This window comes from Oncorhynchus clarkii, chromosome 6, assembly GCF_045791955.1.
Source record: "Oncorhynchus clarkii lewisi isolate Uvic-CL-2024 chromosome 6, UVic_Ocla_1.0, whole genome shotgun sequence".
In the NCBI taxonomy this organism is placed as follows: Eukaryota; Metazoa; Chordata; class Actinopteri; order Salmoniformes; family Salmonidae; genus Oncorhynchus; species Oncorhynchus clarkii.
Window position 1 is genome coordinate 56,648,591 of NC_092152.1, and position 24,150 is coordinate 56,672,740.

At 41.3% G+C, this 24,150-nt stretch overlaps 2 protein-coding genes and 1 long non-coding RNA gene across 3 annotated transcripts; 2 read left to right on the top strand and 1 right to left on the bottom strand.

The window, feature by feature from the left end:
• Window positions 1–300: 300 nt before the first annotated feature.
• On the top strand, window positions 301–5,254 carry LOC139412141 (fibroblast growth factor 3). Its single transcript, XM_071158952.1, has 3 exons — window positions 301–958; window positions 2,481–2,584; window positions 3,251–5,254. The coding sequence occupies exons 1-3, from the start codon at window positions 682–684 to the stop codon at window positions 3,635–3,637; spliced, it is 768 nt and encodes a 255-aa protein (XP_071015053.1). The 5' UTR covers window positions 301–681; the 3' UTR covers window positions 3,638–5,254.
• A 42-nt stretch (window positions 5,255–5,296) lies between these two features.
• On the bottom strand, window positions 5,297–23,881 carry LOC139412144 (uncharacterized). Its single transcript, XR_011634672.1, has 3 exons — window positions 23,757–23,881; window positions 5,769–5,874; window positions 5,297–5,569 (listed from the first exon to the last, which is right to left on the bottom strand). It is a non-coding gene; the product is annotated as an uncharacterized lncRNA (long non-coding RNA).
• LOC139412142 (fibroblast growth factor 4B-like) lies at window positions 12,128–19,475 on the top strand. The gene is made up of 3 exons (XM_071158953.1): window positions 12,128–12,705; window positions 15,120–15,223; window positions 15,903–19,475. Exons 1-3 carry the CDS (start codon window positions 12,411–12,413, stop codon window positions 16,077–16,079), a joined length of 576 nt encoding a protein of 191 aa, XP_071015054.1. The 5' UTR covers window positions 12,128–12,410; the 3' UTR covers window positions 16,080–19,475.
• Window positions 23,882–24,150: the final 269 nt, after the last annotated feature.

The following is a 24,150-nucleotide window of genomic DNA, read 5'->3' on the forward strand; positions in this document are numbered from 1 at the left end:
AATAAACAAAAACATCTTCAAACTTTTATGCAAGACTCTTACCTTCACCTGTTAGACTGAATTGATAGGGCACTTGGATAGGCGCACATGTCTTAAACCACAGTGTATAATGTGGGATGTATTATTCGTTTTTGGGATATTTCAAAAGACGAGTTCAGAGGAAACCCCTGCCATCAGATGGCACGCTCTTTGAAATGCGGTTTTCCGCAATAAGCCACTGTGTGTAATGCTGTGTAATTTTATCCACGCTGCACTCTCTTGATTCACACAAGGCTGATACAAAGGAAAGGGGGAGGCAAGGTATCAATTGGTCGGAGTTCAGGCTATTGTCACTGGATGGTTCTTTTATATCTGTGGACGCTGTCGATCAGCGAAATCTCACGATAGGCTCCTTGTAGGATCCAGAAGTTTTTGCAGTCCTCTGTAGGGAGAGCAAAGGTGACGACAACGCCAGGACGAGACCACACTGTTGTCAACGCGCCGGCTCTAATCGATGACCACGGCTTCACCAAATCACTTCAGATAAAGAGACTGCAGAGGAGCACTTCTACTTGCCAATGTTTCGTGGGCAGGATCGTTGCGTTTTGCCGACACGACAGCAAAGGCCAACTCTTTAATGGGACCCCGGATGCCATTTCTATCCATTCTTTCCAGAATCTTACGATATACAGCCATGCCACAATGGTTATAATTCAGCTCCTGTTGTTGCTGAGTTTCTTGGACCAAAGCAAGCAGGATTATCTGTCTCCGAGGCTTGCTAGGACTTCAGGGGCGCCTTGTGCCATTGGCCAGGCGTGTGACCCAAGGCAGCGGAGAGATGCTGGGGGACGCGGTGGAGTCTACGAGCACCTCGGAGGAGCACCAAGATGCAGAAAACTTTACTGTGCAACTAAATATCATTTGCAAATACATCCAAGCGGGAAAATAGACGGTTCTCTTGAGGAAAACAACCAGTTAAGTAAGTATAGGCTATAATTAATTTTGTATTTCCTTTATATATGTGTAGCCTACACTTATAAAAAAAGGTTTGGGGTAGAACCAAACATGGTTATATGCTTGCTTCATATGGCACCCCTTAAGGTTCTACCATGAACCGAAATTGGTTCCATATTAAACCCTATGGAACCCAAGGGTTCTGATCAAAGGGTTATTTATTTATTTATATAATTATATATAAACATATAAACCTTTAGGGGTACCATAATACATGAAGCAAGCAATATAACCCTTTTTGGTTCTATCCAGAACCTTTTTTTCTAAGAGTGTATATATTTTGTTTTATATTGAAGATCTCATGTGGTTAATGAACACCATCTTTATACGCATTTTAAATAACTTAATTATAAAAGGAAATATGTTGAATTTAATACTTTGTTTTAATTGTGTGGCGCTGGAAGTATCATTCCATGCAATTTGAACTAGATTTTCATTCATGGCTGTATTAAGGTGGTAGCCTATAGCCTACATTTGGCTCCCAATTTTTTCATTAAAGATGTAGAAAAGTGTGTGTATATCTTGATACCTATAGCTAAAGCTGTGACCGTAAAGTGTATATATTTGCCTCTGTGGGACAACATTGGTTTAAAATAAGTTAGGCGTGCTCTCTATAAAAAAGTATTAGCCTATGGGGTACAGTAGATCATATAGACGACAACACCGGTAGGTAAGCTTGTGAAGCATACTTGTGAAGCAATCTTTACCGAACTGATCACTTCCCGCTGTTCCCCAAGTAAACTGCCTCTAGGCTACTTCATCAGGGTCAACATTACGGTGTGCACAGATAAGTGGTATACTGAATGGTCTCCTCTTTGACTTGGGCAGTGTAATCATGTTTGTATATCTTTGAAAACGTGACCAGAGGACACTTGTTCTCTGTTTTATTTAAACACTTAGGCCTAGTCACTTATCAGACAACAGAGCTCCCATTAGCCAAACCCAAACACTAAATTGAGGCCTATTTCCATACGAACATCAGAATTAACAGACTGAGACACAATAGCTGAGTCGTAGCGGATGTATTTATCCAATCAAAGACGATTACCCGAAACCACTGAATACCCTACATAGACTAAATCAATGGATGAGGATGGAGCAAATAAACCCAAACGTAATATTTTTCAATCTTACATCTTATAAACATGCAATTGGCTTTTCATTTATCCAAATTATTTGCGCGCAAATTGACTTTTGTGGTGACATTTCAACCAACAATTAAAAAAAAAAGATACACAGTACGGGCTATTTTATTGAGATTTCATAGTCGTTGTATTTCGACATCCGACATTTAACCAAAACGCGTAACGTTTATTATCCAGATAAACCCAACGTTTTTCTGTGCGTAATGGAGCCCAAGAACTTCGAAGCCACTGCAATGTCATCAAAATGATAGCGTCATGAAGGAGAGTACGACTACTCTTATAGCTGGACGTAAATGTTCTTCAGAATGCATCAATGCTTAACATTTGGTCTCATCTTCTCAGGCATCATGGAGATCACAGCAGTTGATGTTGGAGTGGTAGCGATAAAGGGGATATTTTCCGGGAGATATCTGGCCATGAATGATAAAGGACGTCTATACGCCTCGGTAAGTGTTATGTCACATTTGCCAAGATATCTAGATATGCATTTAGAGGATTCGGGTAAAAAAGGAGCGCTATTTGATTCCATCTAGCCACTGTGGTGTTTATCTTGCGTAGAACTGCACCAAACTGTAGGGATTTCCCTAAACAACCTGTCTTACGTGATGTTTGTGCGACTTCTCCAACTAATTGGTCACTGCTCTAGTTCAAGAGTTTGAAGCAGCCCAGCATTGCAAGGCAATATGATCAATCAAATGGAATGTGTTTGTGTGGGTGTCTGTGTTTGGTTTTACTATCTTTGTGGGGACCAGAAGTCCTCACAAGTGGGGACAAATCGCTGGTCCGCACAAGGAAAATTTGTATATTTTAGGCTTAGGGGTTTCTGTTAGAATTAGGGTTAGGGAAAATAGTATTTTGAATGGGAATCAATTGCTTGGTCCTCACAAAGATAGCAAAACAAACATATGTGTGTGTGTGTGTGTGTCAGTGAATCAAGGAGGTCTATTTGAATAGCTTATGCAGTAATCATGTGAAATTGTGATTTCATAGATTCAGGTCTATTTGAGCATTGGTCCAGGGCCATAAATGAAGGATTAATGAAAGGACTGATTGACAATGATGGAAGGTTGACCATGATGAAAGGTTAAATCAACATTTTTTTTCTCTTTCAGGATGTGTTCAACCAGGAGTGTGAGTTCCTGGAGCGGATTCATGAGCTGGGCTACAACACCTATGCTTCAAGACACCACTCCACCCTGCAGCCCCCTGCAGGGGGTGGCAGTGGCAAACGACGAGCCACTGCCAAGAGGCAGTGGTATGTGTCCATCAATGGGAAAGGCCGGCCAAGGAGGGGCTTTAAGACGCGCAGCACTGACAAAGCCTCCCTTTTCCTGCCTCGAGTGCTAGGCAATAAGGACCATGAGATGGTGCGAAAGCTTCGTGACAGCCAGAGGCACCCAGCTGGGCAGCAGAGTCCCCCTATGGGCCGGGCTGAGCACCGGAGACGGAGACACCGGGCCAGGGGAAGAAAGGGTAGAACCAAGAGGCCTGGTGACTGACTGACATTAGCCACTGCCCGAGAGCAGTAGGCCCTATTTCTCCGCTAAGGAACACCAGTTCACGGCACATGAAACTGACCAAAAATGAACTTTCTGAAATATCGGCCTTAGATACTTGGATCAGCCAGTGGCAGCACAACTATACTTTGTTGTACAAGCTCCCTCCAAAATCCTTGCTTGGGATACATGCAACTCAAACCATCCCCTACAACTATTGCAATACCAACACAAGATTTGCCTGGGAATTTGAGTTAGGCACATATCTGAAGTTAGAGCTACCAATACACAAGTATGAAAGGATGATAGGTTTGGTGTTTGTTTTGTACATACACTTGTGAATGCAACTAAAGTCAATACAGCTGGATATCTTCCAACTGTTGTATTACCTGGGAAAAGTTGTTTTTGTGTTCTTGTGGAACTTTGTGTACAGTTATTTTTTTAATATCAGTTTCATTTATCAGCGGCTTTAATGTGGGAAAATGAGTGCGTGTAAGAACTGGACATCATTCAAGTGCTTACAGATACCAAGGAGGTGGTATGCTCCATCGTTCAAGTGCTTACAGATACCAAGGAGGTGGTATGCTCCATCATTCTAGTGCTTACAGATACCAAGGAGGTGGTATGCGCCATCATTCTAGTGCTTACAGATACCAAGGAGGTGGTATGCTCCATCATTCTAGTGCTTACAGATACCAAGGAGGTGGTATGCTCCATCATTCTAGTGCTTACAGATACCAAGGAGGTGGTATGCTCCATCATTCTAGTGCTTACAGATACCAAGGAGGTGGTATGCTCCATCATTCTAGTGCTTACAGATACCAAGGAGGTGGTATGCTCCATCATTCTAGTGCTTACAGATACCAAGGAGGTGGTATGCTCCAGAAAAATAGAAATACAGCAAAGCACTTTTTCATACGAACATAAAAAGAAAACAAGCAAAAACATGGGAACACATTTATTTTGAAATGTACTTATGATGTGATAGTCTACTGTCTGTAAACTGCGAGAAGTACTTTGTATATTACTAATGATATGAATATTTATTTGGTACCTGTGTTTAAGTTATTGATGAGATTGGTAAATGTAGAAACAATGTTATAATTTTTAAAAACTTTGTTGTAACCAACCAGGAGTGCCCCTCACTCAAACAAGATATATTGTCAAAACAAAATGGTCAATCTGACTTGTCAAACATTACCATGTTTTGTTAATTGGTGTAACTAGCTAGTACAACTGAACAGACAAACTACATAAAATGTACTTACCGAATCATCTGTCAATTTTTTGGGCATGAGACCACACTCAGCAGACTCCGTCTTGTCCTGCCCATGACCATGTTTTGCACTTCACCCCAGCTTGGGTTCATCTCTGTCAGACCTGACCTTACTGTTCCTACACCAGGTAGAACCTAGCTTTGGCCTTCCATGTTACTCATAGATTGCTGTTCTGTTCAGAGCATGGGGGATACAGCTTTGTTCCACTCCATGTTAACACAAATATGTAATTGTCATGATTTCTCTCACCACCAATCAATTATTTTACGGTGAATGTTGAGTCATGAGGCTATAGTGAACACTAACATGTAAACAATAAACTATTAAGTATTTGGATTAATGTCACCTGTAAACATTGTGTTTAAAAGGGATTCTGGGGTGAAGAGGGAGGTCTAATTTTAGCATCAGTTACTTCTCAATGTAAGGTGATTTTTACAGTTTCAAAATAATATAGGCTACTGATGGCAACATGTACATTTTAAAAGCTGAATGGTTGTTTATTTTCAAGTACCAGGACTTTGTAGCTTGCTTTCATCATTCCAAAATAGTGATCCCACAGTCCTGAAGTAGAATGTCTCATGGCCTTCCAGCAGAATGGAACTCTCTCAGGGGAACCAATCCCTTCTGTGTGCTTCTCACTCATTCAGAGTGGCTGCACCTGTTTTAATGAGAGAAGAAGTGTTAGGGATACAGTAAGATATTTTTTTCAAATTGAGCGTTTAAAAAAAATTGCAAGCACTGAATCTGGTCATTGACTGTTCAATTCAAGTTTAGATGAAAAACTGAACCTAGCAACCAACCACTGACTGTGCGTTGCTCAATCTATAGGAGCATATAAAATAAGTGTTATCCTATACCTTGAGGTTCAGAAAGCTTCCTGAGCATGACAATCGAACGTCTCTGGGGGAACCTGGGAAGCTGTGTCGACCAAAGCCTCAGATCCAATAAACAAGGCAATCCCTCCTGAAAAAGAAACCGTGTGATAGAAAGTGTAACACGTTGCTATAGTTTGTTATGAATGCCAAACTCTAATATTACTTAACAGGAATGTGGGACTTCAGATAAGTGGAAGTACTTGAATTAGCCTTCGCCTTTCCCCACCCGCTGTCTTATTTTCAACTCAGCTGCATCTCGTCTAATCTGACGGGACAAATCTCATCTTCATAGGCTAAGCAGTCACCCTACAAAGATATGCATTTATCAGCTGGACAATAAGATCTACATTCTGATGTAGCCGAATATCCGCTGGCTGACGAAAATATATATTTCCCAAGAGAGCATTAGACGAGAATTATATATACTGAACAAAAATATAAACGCAACTATTTAAACCATTTCATTGAGTTACAGTTGATAAGGAAATCAGTCATTGAAATACATGTATTAGGCCCTAATCTATGGATTTCACACGACTGAGCAGGGGAGCAACCATATGCCCACCTAATTGGAAGCCAGGCCCACCTACTGGGGAGCCAGGCCCAGCCAATTAGAATTAGTTTTTCCCCACAAAAGGTCTTAATTACAGACATAAATACTCCTCAGTTTCATCAGCTGTCCGGGTGGTTGGTCTCAGACGATCCCGCAGGTGAAGAAGCCCGATGTGGAAGTCCTGGGCTGGAGTGGTTATATGTGGCCTGCGGTTGTGAGGCTGATTGGACGTACTGCCAAATTCTCTAAAATTACATTGAAGGTGGCTTATGGTAGAGAAATTAACATTATATTATCTGGCAACAGCTCTGGTGGACATTCCTGCAGTCAGCATGCCAATTGCACGTACCCTCAAAACTTGAGACTTCTGTGGCATTGTTTTGTGTGACAAAACTGCACATTTTAGAGTGGCCTGTTATTGTATCCTGCACAAGGTGCACCTGTGTTATCATGCTGTTAAATCAGCTTATTGATACGCCACACCTGTCAGGTGGATGGATTATCTTGGCAAAGGAGAAATGCTCACTAACAGGGATGTATACAAATTTGTGAACAACATTTGAGCGAAGCAAGCTTTTTGTTCATGTAGAACATTTCTGGGATATTTTATTTCAGCACCATGAAACATGGGACCAACACTTTACATGTTGCGTTTATATTTTTGTTCAGTATAATTAACCCATCATCAATGTGTGACCCACTGGCATTTTGTAAGAGAAAAATAAAGAGACAGGATTAATTTAATTTGCATGTAAAGGTTGTAGCCTAGTCTGCCATGATAACCCAGTTGCAGTTATGTTCATTCAATGTTCATTCAACCTAATAGGAAGCATAAAGAAATCAGGAGTTCAAACTGATTTAGTTCAAACTGATTTCAATTGTAGAAATTGAGGCTACCATGCAGCTTGGCCCCTTCCGCATATTCCCACACAGATCATGTTTTTCTCCTGTTCCCCTCCGTGCTCCCGCAGAACATCTATTCAGGCACATGGCGCTCTTATTAGTTCAGTGGCATTAAGCAAGTAAACAAAAGCTCAGTAGTTAGAGTTTGCGTCTCGACCGGGCGACTTCTGTTGACCCGCACAACACAATGTGTCGCCATGTCAAGGGGAGATGCTCATTAGCGCTCTAGCAAACTTCCCCTCCCACAGTCTACGCGGTAAAACCTGTAATGACATCCAGCGATTGAAGGCCTTTTTTCCCACAACTACGGCAGACGGCGGGATAAACCATAGGCCATCACAGGTAAGGAAGCAGAGACTCCCTTTTCCCCCCATCTATGGAAAGCATCTATTGTGTTAACTTGTAGACACTGCACCCTAGGGGTAGGACGTTAGGCTAGTGGTTTCCTAATAATACAAACGCTTTACAGAAAATGCGAAAATATATTTTTTGCAATTTATTATTTAGCCCAAACGTTTATAACGCGAAACGTTAACATTCAACGTTTTACACTTTTCCGCTAAACAACGATTGTAAAAATGAAGCAATGCACATCAATTTGGATTTTTCAACAAATATATGGAGTGGAAATACTTTTCCTTTGAAACATCAAACGCTTATATACGCATATACGACACGAAATGTGACCTATATCAAATCAAAAGGAGCTCATAATTTGAGCAAATTCAATATAATAACCACGCAATCGTCAAAATAATGATAAAACGAAGAGGGGTGATCAAGTTGCAAAGATGAAATCGAAGAATTTGAATAAGCTACTATTATTGTTGCTTGAACATGTCATCTTAACAAATCAGTGAAAGATGTCCCACCAAATTAAAATAGCAGGTATTCATTGTCTCGCCAACAGGAGACAGGCCCTCATGCCTGTCGGATTGGTGTGGCCAGGAATTCCACCTTCACATAACCTGTGGGAGGCAATTTATCACTGTCCTGTGCAGGCCGTCTGCACTGCTTACCATGACCTCTCAGCCAAAGAGACATTTCACTGTTTTGGTTTTCAAATATTTTATTTGTTGAGCATCTTCCAAGTGGTCAAATAACTTGACTGAGGAGTGACATATTGACGTGAAATAAATGGTGCTTATATAAATATAGACACAATTTCCAAATTGTGTGAGACTGTCTCAAATAATATTTGTTGCGCATCAGCAAGTATTTATAAGATGCCGTGAAATAATGAGCAAAAGTTAAAATCACGACTTATATCCCACAAGAGTGATAGGCCTTTGAAGTAGGCCTATTGACGTTAAAATAAAAGTGACGTAGCCTACCTGGAAAACATCCACCCCTGAGTCTATAGGAAAATTGTTATACCATTTTTTTTTGGTAAACACATTTGACACAATTAGTGACATTCACTTTAAAATGTTCTTTCACCAGCAGAACGAAAACGATAAAGAAATGATAGTCACTGAAATGGCTGATTTGTTCACCTACTGCCAGTTAGCCTGGCTGACGCAACCCACGTGATATAGGAGGTCCCCGAGTTTGGTATCAGCAGTAACTGCTAGTAGTAAGCATCATAGAAGATCAAACCAGGATGATTTCTCCCTTTATAGGCAAAAAGATAGACACTGGCCAAATCAAACTTGAAATATCATCAAGTGGATGATATTCAAATGAACAAAATTGTGGAAATGCTCAGTTTCAGCACTGAAGAAATATGAAACAAATCGAATACAGCTTTGAATGATTTCACTCATAAAATACATAGTCAAGTATGACTTTAGGTCATGTGCACTATGCAAAATCCTAGACCATACGAAAATGTTATCATCGTGTTCCTTTTCACAAAATACATTTCAAATAGGGGTATCAAGTGTATAGCTTCTACGGTTTGTATCGGGTTGTTTTACAAATGTGCAGTTACGGGTGTTACTATCACAGCCTATCAACGCATAGCCTACAAGTTGAGTGTATAGATCACAGTTGAATGCGGTTGGGTCAATGTCCTTTAAAGCTCGCACATTTATAATTTATAAATGCCGATTACAACCTAAACAATAAGGTTTAAAGTTGAGTGACTGGATCGGTGAACAAACAGTCCCTTGCATAATACACTATAGCGCTCTGCCAGCTGTCTTTTGTAAGTGGACAAGGGGTGGGTTTTCACGTGCAAGACATGAGGGCAATTTAATCGTCAGGTAGGGCGAAAGCAGAGGCAGACATCATAGACACTTGTCGATTGCCTTGCTGACCATGAGCGATTGTGTGAAGAGAACAATAGATTTGGACCAAAACAGGCTACAACCACCTGCCAATTGACGAATTGCTGTCAGATTCAAACATCCTCTTTACACATTAATGGTTTCCTTGTTTTAACACGTTTAAAGACATGCTCAAAAGTTACAGGCTTAGATGTGGAGTAACCTCAAGCTATCAAGACAGAAACGTCGAGAATGTATTCAGTCAAATGTCAGTGGAAAAAACATATTGAGCAACCGAACTACTAACACGAAGACAGTAAAAAATTTAAAAAAAGTCGAACAAAACGTTACCCATTGATAGCGAATCCCAATGCAGCGCGATGTGTAGCCTACTTAAAAATGCGGATACACATTACAGTACCATGGAGAGCAGCACCACAGCAATACATGAAAGGAAAAACGTCACTTATTGAAGTATGGCAAATAACTTGCATCTGCAGAAGACCGTTAGAAACTGTCTAAGTCCGTTATATTTGCTTGAAAAAGTCTGCAAGTTATTCAATCAATTATTAAAACATTTGTTTGGGTTGTCCGATTTTTGTCCAAGCTTTTTGACGTCTGCTTCATTTACACAATAGTTTATTTCCCATCACTTATATGGAATTGATCCAAAACGAAACCAGGGGAAAGTATAGGCCTGAAGCTCAGTTGACATGGGGGGGAAAACCTCCAGAATCGATGCTCAAACGTGTACAAATAGACCAACGTTGTACTGAATGTGTACAATGGTAACGAGTCACAATCCATGGTGTACCTCAGTGATCGCTGCCAACGCAACAACAAATGTCACTCCCGATCTTTTTGACGATCCATAAGGCAGAGAACAAACAGCCCACGTGTGAGACACAGAAAAAGATCAAATGAACCGGCTGAAAAAGACGCGTCTTCTGTGTCATCAGCAGGCAGCGTATAGTGAACTAGCGAACCCAGGAGAGAGGGGCCGCCAAGCTAAAGGTTGAACAACTCGGGGTACGGCTCCAAGATCTGAATGCATTTAAAGTTCCAATTTGCAGCATAGAGTGGGGGGGGTGTTATTAGCCTATACATTGAGAATTACCCAACCGTGAACATGAGAAAACGTTTTCATGAGAATCATCAGCTTGTGACGGGGGGGGGGGGGGGGGGGGGGGGGGGGGGGGGGTTCAGGGTCCACAAGCGCGCCGGTAAACCCACCAACGATTTCCAAGGAATAGTTTGTTTCTTTCTCTACGCATAGCGATCTTAGTGTGTTATTAGAGATACACGAAAAGGCAAAAAAAAAAAAAAAAAAAGAGATGAACGAGGGTACTTACTGTTCACAACCCTATATGGCACCAGTGTGCACTCAAGATTAAACATATTTTACTTAACAGTTTTGACTAGACTAATGAAAATATTGTTTCCCCCAATCCATTTCACCAACGTGTAGAGATGTAAGTAACGTATGTATTGTAGAAGCAAAATGGGCGGCTTATAGTAGACAGTTCATGCAGACTGTCTCTCTCTCTTTTTTCTTATTCGGAGTTCAACGTAAAGACCGGCACTGGGGTGATATTTTTAGTCCCTTAAACTCCCTCAAACACTGTAGGCTACTGCAGTGTTGGCAAGGATGGCTTTTCAATCGGCCCTCTTACCAATATTGGTCTTGGGACTGATGACTAGTTTGGTGCGGGATGGAATTTGGGCATTATTTGGACACAGACGAACGCAGTAACTGAAAACAAGAAGAAAAAAAAAACTTTCATTGCTTTGGGGACACTGATATTGGCCATGTAACACAAACCTTTTTTTCCCCCCAATATTATTCGCTAAGCTTGAAACGTGAGCAAACATTCTGCATTGTCCACATTCTCAAATGTGTTCGTAGATTGAATAATAATTGTTTATCATTATCAGCGATGTTATAGTCTACACTTTATTGATGTTATTGTAACTATGACAAAGCTAGAGCCAGCAATAGCCTAATGACTCACATTGTCGCGATATCCTCCACAAGGCAGGCTCTCTAACGGAATAAGTCGTGAATGGCTTTTCTGTGCCACTATTTTCACTGTGCAGATTATCAGTCGGAGCATCTACTTATCATGCTTTTCATATTCTATTTAGTCTCACCATTGTTCTCTTTAAGAACCGGGGTATTTTTTTCTGCCAGTCTTAAATTAGTGTTTTCAATTCGATGAATTCAACTTTTGTTTTTTCCTGTTATTGTTCATTTATAGAACTGTCTCCTGTCTGACACCGCAGTCAGTCAACTTGGCTATTTCCTATTTTACATCCTCCCATACATAAATTATTTCATTTCAGTCCGATAATGAAAGAAGCTTTACACAATGAAACCCTATTACAACGTCTTTATTCTAATTTTCACTATTAGATAAGGGCATTATTTGTATAGACAACTTCCCGCAGTCTTGCTCTTTTCAATATGAGTGAACACTGGCAAATGTCGTTTTGTTATCTGGGCAAGTCTAGTTTTGACATTTGTTAAAACGCCCCCCTCCCTTGGCACAGCATGTACATTATGAGGGCTCCATCTGTTTAAAGTCGCTTAGACTACTGTCCCGTGATGCAGTAGGTAGTGCGTGATGTAATTTCGCAGCAGATATAAATATCGTAGACGAGGGAAAAGCGGCATGGCTGAGCCGCGCTTGCCTAGACGGCCAACACTTCAACTTATACTTGGACAAGTTCGACTCGAATCTACACACGTTACCTCAGAGAGGGACAGTCATACCAAGCAATAATAGATGTCGCACCAACGGGAACTCATCTTTGTCTTGGAATGAGCGTCTTTCGTAGCTTTTTTTCATTCGTTCCTTTTTTCTTATTCGGAGTTCAACGTAAAGACCGGCACTGGGGTGATATTTTTAGTCCCTTAAACTCCCTCAAACACTGTAGGCTACTGCAGTGTTGGCAAGGATGGCTTTTCAATCGGCCCTCTTACCAATATTGGTCTTGGGACTGATGACTAGTTTGGTGCGTTGTGCCCCCTTCCCTGGCAGGCTGAATGGCACAGTGGAACGACACTGGGAGACACTCTACTCGCGGTCCTTGGCTCGGATCCCCGGGGAGAAGAGAGAGATAAACCGGGACAGCGACTATCTTATGGGCATTAAACGGCTACGACGCCTTTATTGCAATGTAGGAATTGGGTTTCATATTCAAGTTTCACCCGATGGGAGAATGACAGGAGTGCACAGTGAAAACCGTTACAGTAAGTTCAACGTGATTATTTCGACTTTTCACGCATTAGACTGCCTCCTCGCATTAGTTGCATATGCCTCTTGTGCTGTCAATCCCAACCTGATCTCTGGCCTGCCTGGTCATTCCATGCACTTATAGCCCGTTCCCGTGCGAACCATTGGTATTAGAATAGGCCTAGGCTATTCATAAAATGAAATCCAATATTTCATATAACATATTTCATGCAATCAATTATTAAAAAAATATATTAGTGACTTACGCCCCCAAACATTATTTATAAAAACACACGTTTTTATGTGGCACTTGTTTATTCCAATTAGCCTATACTTATTTGAAGTGACTGCTAGATTGTGTCTTCATAAACATATTATCGCGATGAATATATGGCATATTATGTGATAGTGTCAGTGTCGAGGCAGGGGTCTCTTGGCACGGTTTGAAATGCCTCACCAATGTGTTTAATTTGAAAGTGGAATAGATAGGACTTGATTGCAGGATTAGAATGTGATTCTTATTTCACTGCTGATGAAATATGTTGTCTGTGTGGCATCGGTGACATGCAGTGCTATGCTAGCAATCTAAAAAGCGATGCTCCTATTAAATAAATAGGCCTAAGTGTCTTGTGTCAAAGGAGCGAATAAGGTGGGCATGCGTTGGAACATCTGGAGGCTAAAAATGACGTGTGGGTACTTTCCACTCTGAAACCAGTGTCTGAAATCAGAGATTTCTAGGAACCAAGCCAAGATCCAATACGTCCTAAAGTTAGGACGGAGATAAACCCATGTGTTACGGTAAATTAACCCCTTGGCCTTGCGTGTCAAATTAATGTCCGCTCGAGACAAAGTCATATTCGATTACACTTGCAGACACAAATAACAAACATTTAATTGTCTAACAGTTGTCATTGCAAATATGGTCCTGTATCTTCTCAACGACGTAATGTGACAAATACGCCCCGATCGCCTATATCGACAAGGTCTGCCTGTGAATGTAAAGGTTGTTTTGTGTTCCCTTGGCCTATTTTGAGACATGACATACAATTCAAGCGAGATACATTACATAGATTATGTTTGAACAGTTCTAGTCGCCATAAAAACACATTCAAAAAGGGAGTCAGACATCATTCTGGACTCAAAAGTGACATATGATGCTTCCGTTTGCACACTTTTAACAAAAAGGCACAAGAACAGCATCAGAGGTCCATAGGCGTGCTTGATTGACCTGATCTGTAACAAATGATGTGTCAATGTGTGTTAATGCACTGGCAAACATTTCCTGTAAAATGTACAGTAACTTACAGGCAGCAATTGGCCAGTAGGTTACTCTAATTTATTCTACAGTACAGCTACTGTTATCCATTTTATGGTACCAAAAATGTTACTGTATATTACTGGAAATACCCCTGCAGCGACATATTACCCAGTGTTCTTAGCAAGTTTTCATTTAGTTCATTCAACGGTGCTCTTGTCCTTAACAACTTATAGTCAGTGCATTCAACCAAGGTTGATAGCAAGTAAAAAGTCATAGCACGTAAACATGTCTGTAACCATTACTGAAAATGTTGTTGTAGTTGAGGATACATTGATCTTCAAAATAATTGTAATTACAACAAGATATCTTGTCAATACAATACTGAGATTGATTGCAGAGCAATGAAATACAGTGCACAGACATTAAAAGTGACCATTAAACTGTAAGAAAATGATTTCTACAGTATTTTACTGTAATTTCAAGGGATTAGAGCAAGCAAGTTGGCTGTATGCATTTGCATATTACAGCATACTAATGGTGCTTTCTATCACTTGCACTTCTAGAGGCTGAAACAAAGTGGCCGATTACAGTGCAAATCAGGTCAAATGGACCTGGGTAAATATTCAACCATTAAAAGGTTTATAAAACCCGCTACCACTCTGATCTGTTCACTATATACATTGAAATTGTCAGGGAACTACTACCACATATCACTTAAATTGGTACAGGACTCTCGCTATCAGATGCAACAAATATAGCCACTACAAGGCACGCCTTAAAATATGTTAATGAGCCAGCGATTCTTTCTCCTCCCACAATATTTCCCCCACAACGCACAATATTTTACAGTATGCTGCAGTAAATACATAGCAAAACAGTACTTTATTGTTGAATTGCATTGAATATTTAATATTCACAATTGCTAATTTCATTATATATTACACAATACCAACTGATATGTGTTTTATAATCATTTGCACTTTAGGCCTTAATTAACAAAAGCTTCTAAATTGCCAGTGACTTACAAGCCTCTTTCTTGGAGGATGCATGCTTGCACATTTAAAAAAAAACGTTTGTTTCTGTCTCCAGACATGAGTGAAATCAACTGACGACGTGATATGAAGTTAGTTGCTTGTGAACCACATACAATACTATTTGTTTTCTTCTTTCCAGGTCTCCTTGAGATATCTCCAGTAGAGAGAGGAGTTGTGACAATCTTTGGCGTCCAAAGCAGTCTATTCGTGGCCATGAACAGCAAAGGGAAGCTGTACGGATCTGTGAGTGTACGAGATGATTTACGGTTGATTTCTGCCGGGAGATGTTATTATCGGTAGCCTACTCGATGACATGTCACCATTTGAGCTGTAGCAACCACTTCCTCTGCTACATACACCGCAGCACCCCCGACAGCTCCTTTCCGCGTCACATTGTTGGGCTGGGTTATGGCATGTTTCCAGTGCCTGGCCGTGTTTTCATTGTGGGCCGGATAAACCCAGGAACGGTAGCGCAGTAGATCATTCAGACTGCGCATTCCATTCTTAGCATTGCCAGCCACCACATGCACCTACTGTCTTTCTCAGAGTAAAGATAAACTGGCCAAAAAGACCACCCACACACACTGCCTATAGACCCCACCACACAGCACATTCATGAATGTTCTTGATGGGATAGTTAAATAGTTGGATTGTGGCTCTTACGTAATCGGTTTTAATCACCTGCCCCGGTTATCCCTACCTAACAAAAGCATCAACAAATGCAAAACCAAGCAGTCAAATGGACTAACCTACCCCCATGTCATTCATTAAAGGATATATGGCATATAACTGTTAACATTATACAATATTTTGTAAAGTTTCAATTTCCACAAAGTAGGTAACGTCTTGTCTATGCAATTATACTGCTCATACTACACCTGTAGCCTGTAATTAAACATCCTTCTAATCTTCTCTGTTTTAGGTTCATTACAACAACGAGTGCAAATTCAAAGAAACTCTCCTGGCAAATAATTACAACGCTTACGAATCGGTGGCATACCCAACGATGTACATTGGACTAAGCAAGACCGGTAAAACAAAAAGAGGAAACCGAGTGTCACCAGCCATGACGGTGACGCATTTCTTGCCAAGAATCTGAGTCACTCAGAAATAGACTTAACCTCAATAAAGGTGGGGTGAGGGGGACTCAAAATGATGCACTTTTAACTGGAGTTTTATGCAAGACTAAGTGTATCATCCTGTTTAAAATCTTATGTATAAGTTTGTATATCAGTTTATTTATTATGTAAAACAATTTTGTATTTGGGTGGGAAACAGGTCCTCACATCAGGGGGAATTTCAGAAATCAACACATTTATTTATGTTTTTTAATTTATCCGAAGTCTGCTGCTATTAAGTGTTTGGGTAAGTGAGATTCCTTTGTTGAATGATGGTTTTCTTTGCACTGTTTATAGACAAAATATTCTACAGCGACAGAGCAAAGGATACTTTTGTATGACTTATTTTTCTTCTATGGAATTAACTTCTAAGTCTTAGACCGATGTTCAAACAAGGGAAATATCAAATGATTGGTTTTAGAAGCAGAAGCAATTGTCCAATGGCAGGAATCTTTGTAGGCATTGGAGTCTAATTGAAACAGTATCAGCTTACTACTGGTTACAGAATGAGCCGCGTTGAAGTCCTATCCTCTCAAATCTGTTTTTAGCTCTGCCAGGGGGTTGAACTTTGAACTTTTCTGCAGTCAATCTTTGTCAGATCTATAAGACTCTGGATAGAGAGAGGCATCTTCTTGACATTGTATAAGCAGAGAATTTGAGAGTTTATAGGCAAGGTCAGTGTGCTGACACACAAGGCAGAAACCATAGCCATGGCTCTATAACATACAGCTTTTATGAGGGGAAGTAAAAAAAATCAAAGTCCTCAGCTGTATAGAGGATATATGGATCCCAAAATGATTAATTGAAATCATCACAAGTTCAGCATCAGAGCTCCTCCCTGAGTGCAAAAAAAAGAAGGCAAGATAATGTAATGATTGTCACAGGTTGTTTTCCCCAAGTGTGTACACCGAAAAGGTATACTTTATTTTTTTTGGGGGGGGGGGCATGCATTGCCTCCCATTTCTTCCCATTGCCCCACTGTCCTTGTTATCTATCCTCTACCTCACATAATCAACAAATCCCCTCAAAACTTTTCTAGAGTTTGTCCTGAAGTAATTCTGTTGAACCAGTTTGAGATTAGCCCTAATCTTCTCGGAGCACCATGCCATAGGCAGAAGTTCAGGCAGCCATTTTGTCCCAGTTGCGCCTTGTCACGTTTGAGCTATCTTTACCCTGTGATTTACTTTTAGAAAGGATGATCATGGTGGGAATATTTACAGACAGCTGTTAGACTGCACTATATGCTTAACCGGTAACCCTATATTTTTCTCTCTATATTTCGTAAATATAACCCCTGGTAACTGGCGGAGCAGAGCGATGCTGCTTCAAAAAGTCTGTTATTCCTCCTTTGGGATCATTCATTCACAGACGAAGGGGATTGACCAGGAGATGGCCCATGCCAGAGGGTGTCTCTCTCTCTGTCTGTAGTCCCAGTCGGTATTCGCTTAATAATAAGGAATTCCCTCCACCACAAATTGGGGAAAAACCAACATTCTTTCCTATGGACCTCCATTGTAAAAGAGGCAACTTTCTTCATCGTTTTTTTACAATGTCGAAAAACTGCTGTGTTCAACGTAACCAGGTCAAAAAATCCTGACCTACGGTTCGCAATGCTCCCACGTAGGGAAATAGAGCCTGCGAGAAGAGCCCTGTGCTGGGGCTTCAGGCTAGTCGGCGTGGGAGAGAGCGGGAAATCTGGGGACCCGGTGTCCAAGTAGGCTACACCTAGCTATGTGTGTGGAAAACCTTTCATCACAGCTATAACATTTAACTTGTTTAGTATAGTCCATTTGTAACTCCACTAATTACTTGTAGCTGTATAGTCCGTTTGTTTGTGTTGTTGGTTTTGGCTAATGTTAGCTAGCTACCACTCACGTGGCTGCTAGCACTGTCATGAAAAGGGGCATAAGGGAAGACCTACAATGTTACGTTTTTTTGTTTATTCTATAAGTAGTGAGAACACTAGGAAGCTGGCAATGTTGAAAAGTTATCTTTAGGCATGTTGTACTTTTCGTAAATGTTGTTTTGTAATTGACTAAAACAAGCAGACAACAAGAAAGTTGCATTTGAAAAAGGTAACGTTTTTACTCTGAGCCAACCTATATAACCACCGGATGTTTTCCCCACAAGTGGGCAGGGCTGCAACGTTCTATCTAATACCGATTGGGACTATTAGAATAGTTCTAGATTGTACGATGGTGTTCATTCTCTTCTGAGAGGGTTCCATCTCAGGTTCAACATTCCACATATACCATGGCAGTTTACAAGGTACAGTACTGATTTCAGACAACTCAAACTGGAAGCGAAGGCCCAGTGTTTTATATTCAATATAACAAAAGTAACAATAGCGTCCAAATCCTGAGAAATCTAACGAGGCGTAACTTTTGACACAGCAAATAGCTTTTCTAAATGCATCTCACTGGGTAGTAGTAAAAAATAGAATGGCTGAGGCTCCAGCAAATATCTCAGGGTGTTGTTGGTGAACTCTCGGTGTCCATTTCTAAACACCTGCTGTGGAAGTCTAGGTCTCCCGTAAAACAATCCTAACCTAGATCCCGTCTTGCCCTTCAAAAAAAAGACACGAGCACACGGCAGCCAAAATGAGTCAAGACTATGATGCTCTTGTATACCATCCAGCTCCTGAGACCGACTGGTCAGAGAGCTAGCTATCCAATGCTGTACCAAACTTAATATTGTCACATATGACCTGGACGCTCAAAACACCTGTTGGTAATATTATTTAGTCACCCGAGACATCAGGCTGCACTGCCAATCCCATAACTATTTTCCTTTGCCACAGCTGTGCCAAACGTTCCCCAACAGACTGTTTTGCATGGCTCACCATAATGTTTACAAAAAGACTGAGAAGCCACTGGCAAATATTCTGTGACCTCTCCCATCGACCCTGTTCCAACCCCAGGAGAGTCACCTCATTTGCTTACACAGCAAGTGCACAAGCAACACAACACAAGTGCACAAGCAACACAACACAATGATCGGAGAAGTGCACCGTGTAGACAAGAGAGTTTGAACAATTGTTCAGACATTTAAATGTATCCCTGAATCTATCTGATGAGACGGCACAGAGACAAGAACTTCAAGTGCAGAATAACGAGCATGTTTTCAGTGTTAAATGGTCATCATCTATTGTCTCCTCTGGGCGCTCATTTCTTCCACTGCGGTGCGGTTTCTGCACCCATTGGAGGGCTCTTGGGTCTCAAGTAACAAGTGCTTTGAGTCCTGTGGGCTTGTTACTCATCATCTCTATTATCTGTAGTTTTATACAGGTCTTGTTAAATTATTTTGACGTATGTGCTGTGCACATGACTAATGCCTAACTTAAATTTGAAGTTAATAAAACTCCCAATGTTGTAAAATGACTCTTTCTTGTCTGAACCCTTGTTGGAACATGTCTTCACAGACTATAACATAGGAGTTCAGGATTCCAATGGCTCTCTAACGCACAGAGTTTCACATCAAATTCTATTTTATCTACCGCACTACAATACACACTATTCAATGGCGAAACCAGAAATATATCTGTCAAACTGAGGAGAGGAAAGAAAGTTACGTCAATTCCAAGTTATTTCTTTGTTGAACTGTCCATTTTGATAAATGCCTCAAAGAAAAATGGTATTGGAAGAGTGAGACAGGTGTGGCCACTCAATACACATGTATTTCTGTCCACTGGGTAGCTCGAGCTAAATGGAGCCTCGTCTTTGCCTGAAAGAATGACAGCTTTCTGCTCCAGTAAACGGAGGCTGCAATGTTTAAGGATTGTAAACAATCCCTAAAAATAGTGGCTACACGCCATCCATCTGCCCTGACTCGATTGTCTGTCAACCAAATAAACATCCATCAACCCACGGGCCAACACGTCTTTCTATTTCAGATGTGCCTTTCAAGTTCTGTAAAACACAAAAGGACTTCACAGAGACAGCCAGGGAAACTTGCAACGATTTGTTCACTAACAGAGATGGGTAATTGAATGGTTGTCCAATGGCGCTATGTAAATAGGCAGCGGAGTGTTGGAGGATTCCAACGAGGTAAGGATGAAGGCAGCCATTCTACATTTCCAATGTGGCTTTGACCCTCTGCCCTAACAGAGTTCAGTGAATACTAGGGGTTCGGCACTGGGGGACTGACACAAGGCATGTGACGTGAGGTAGAGTATCAAAGTCTTTGTGAAATAAACAAGTCAAACTAAATGTAATTAGCAACAAAAGAAAAAACGCTAAATAAGTGATATTGCGGAATTGTGAATGGCACAAACAATCTCCACAAACTCTGTTTTTCCCTGCCAAAAGCTATTTAAGACTGACAACTGCATACACGCACCCCCCAATATACACACAAATCAGTCTATTTAACACCAAGATCATCAAGTGTCTAAAGCCATCCGTGTAGATGCCAGTTGTAAAGAATGATTAAAACATCACGCTGCAGTGGGATGGGGCCAGGCGTGTTGCTGACTGGCAGGGGCACCTTGAGCACTTAGTTATCTAGGCCCCCTCGCAGAGTCCCTGAATTCCATGGGTATCGCACCTCCTAAGCCCCAGCTTATAGGGTTTTGCTGCTTTATCCAGCCGGCAAACACAAGCGAAGCCTGAGTCTTTAACGCCAGTGAGACTGGATCATCTCTGAGGGGAAAAGGGGGCAATGAGAGGAGATGGATGAAGCGGGACGGGGCTCAATTGTTCTCTACTGTCAAAACAAAATGAGATTGTGTGGGGCTATCTATCCCTCATAAGCGCAGCGGCAGAGAGGATATAAATGGACATTTTTCTACGGTTGCATTATTCCCTGCTAATCAACCACAATATAGATGCTTCAGATTAACTAACTTCTCTCAAGACATCAATGAGTGGAGTTTTTTTGATCTATGGCACTATGACACTGTTAATTGGCTAAATAAAACAGTGAGGCTCTGAAGCACATAAGCCAGACGCAAGGAAATTCAAATAGCCACACCTGGCCTAAAACCACATGCAAACAACCGTTTGTGTTAACAAACACCTGGTGTACTATCAGGTGACTGGCTCCTCGGCGTAACCCTTGGTTTAGCTTTATTCAGCCACGATAATAGGCGGCATCTTTGGCAGACCGAGTGTGGTTGGCAGAACTTGGCACATAGGAGAGCATCAGAGCCAGGGTGTGTCACGCTGCTGCCCATTTCAGAGGCGTATTATTACATCACATAATGTTTCAGTGTAACACAGTAAAACCTTGATAGTGTCTCACTTGAATGTACTGCGACACTGAGTCATGGAAATGTGCATATTTTTGTTCTAAATGGCTAAATCTATGGATTGAATTAGCCAAAAGTTGACTTGAAGTTCAGTGTCTTTCTTCAAGCCGAAATGCATTCCACCCACAACGTTTGCACCGCGGTGAGGAGCGCGGGATATGGCTCAAAAACGTACCTCAATCCAGGGATGGAAGATGTCATTGTACTCTTAATTATCCCATTATCCAAAATGACAAATCGAGAAGATTAAAATACTGCTTGGTTTAACAAACAATTAATCTGCCATTTGCGTCCTCATGCTAGGCTAGCTTTAGCATTTACTAGCGTAAGGACGAAAAATGCTGATTCATTGAAAACGAGCAGTATTTCAATCTTCTTGATTTGTCATTTCGGATAATAGAATTGAGGTACGTTTTCGAGCCGCATCCCGCGCTCGTCAATGCGGTGCAAACATTATGGGTGGTGTGCGTTTCGAACCTGATAGGAATCAGATGTATTTACTGTTGATCCTCAGGTCGGCTAGGATTAACAGTCCCACAGTATTCCACCTGAAGATAAAACTCAAAACATTACAGAGAAAAACAACCAAACAGGCTTTGGATCAGAATGCAAAACACCAACTAGGTACAAATGCATACATCCCTACCAGAATCTTAAAGTGTGTGCTTAAAATATGTCTGAGAGAAAGAGAGAGCGGGAGAGGGGGGTGTCTGCTTGAGATCCTCCAGATGTTTGCCTATAAAGACAAAGTACTTCAAAAGGTGCTGAAAAGACTCCACCCCCCCTTTCACTTCCATGCTGTGCAATGCTTTCTGTCCTGGGGCATTTAGGAAATGACATAGACCTGTAATCATGGGGCCGATGGTCACCATTTCAGCAGAAACAGTGGAGGCCATGAGCCATTTCCCTTATTTCATGCACAAACACATTTCCTTGGAGATTTAGAAGATGGTTAAGCCTACTTACTGGGGAACTAGAACATGACTCTAAGTAACACATGCGTATTATGCAGCCAATGACATCACTCTGTGTGTGTCAACTTGTTTTGCCGGTTTCCCAATGCACTACAATAGCTGTGCATCCTATGCACAAGATCCATCTGCAGTTTATGGAGTGACGATGGTATCCTTTATATGCTCTACTCTTTTCTCTCAGAATATTTATATTGTAAGACAGTATTTTTGAATGAGCCCCAAGAGGAGTGGCCTCAGTAAATCTTGGGCAACAGGATCAAAGCCACGTTACAATAAAACTACAATATATGTATAATAACGGATGGAAGTTGCCTGCCAGTGAGTGCATTAGCAGAGCAATCAACTCTCATTCGATGGGACATCAGGATGACCACATAGGTCAATAGTGCTGTAGATCAGTAGGCCTATGAATGTCACATCCTCTGCACTGAGCGTCACACAGAAGCCATGGACTCATTTCAGCATGACATTATGTTTCTAAAGTCTTTCACCAGACAGTTCGGCCTGGCAAGAGAGCCTAGTTTAAACTGTGACTCAAGCAGTGCAATGAACATTACTCATGCATCCAAAGCATGAAGGCGTTCTCTCAAATGCCACCATCAGGTAACAGCACAGGATTGCAGTGCAGGCCTTCAATTCACTGTTGATGGGGCCATTGGTCGAGGCACGCGAACTGACTCTTACTAAGAGGTCTGGAGCAAACAATTCGCGAAGTCTACCAACAAGTATAAACACAACATTTTTGTCGCCATTCGATCATCAGAGGGCCGGAGCCTGTGTGAGACTATGGGCATGATACTGACTGACAAGGCATACTGATCAAAAGTAAAAGACAACATCAGCATGGCAATATTACTTTTCCTTTTCGGTATGCCTACAATTAAATGTAGCTATAAAAGGGTTAAGGCTACCATCTCATCTCGTTAACCAGCCTAGGTTCCCCTACTCACCATCAACCTCTATCACCCTGAACAGACGAGAAGACAGCTGGCCTCCGTGCAAATAAGGAAGGCAAATGCGCAGTGCACCAAATCAAGGCGTAAAAGTGCGCAAAAGCAGGCCTTTCCTTTCCAACATACTTGTAAACTTTGAAGACGTCATTAGCGCGAACTTCACCAACCAATTGCATGTGTCAAGGTAAGACTCCATGAAGCTCATGAAGACGGTTTTGAATTTAAAATTGATAATGTGGTATTGTGCGCCACCTAGTGAGTATATGACATGGACCACTGAGTGAAAAATAATCTGGTTTACAGAATTAGGCTATTTATTTTAGGCAGAGCACGGTCTGTAGTGGTTAGCCAGTAATCTTCAAGTAGTCTCCCGTTTAGTCGGTCAAATCATAATGTTATGAATAAAGTTAAAGACTTCAGTTTCATAAGGAATTCAAAACATGAATTTTGACAAATGTTGGCCTACTGGAATAAGGTACTCACCGAGAGATGTTGTCTCGACCGTCCACACAGTTTAATACTACCTGATCTGGCATACTGCGCTTTGAAATGTCGGTCCTCGGCTTCATTTTCATGAATGGGGATATTTGCTCTAAATTACTGTTTAACTTCTATGTAGCCTCCATTTCACAGTCCACCGAGGAGTTCGTCAATTGACCACGAGTGCACACTAAACATCGGAAACCCTCGGTCAAAATCAGATAACAGAGAGGTAAATCTGTTATTTGTGCTAGTTGACCAAGTCCAACAAAGACAGATATGTTCCTGTGCCAGAGCTGCTTTGAATTACACATAATTTGTACCCTTGGTATTTAGTGAAATAATGGAACGCTCCCCCTGATTGAGCAATGGCAAACCGGATTTAATTAGTATAGCC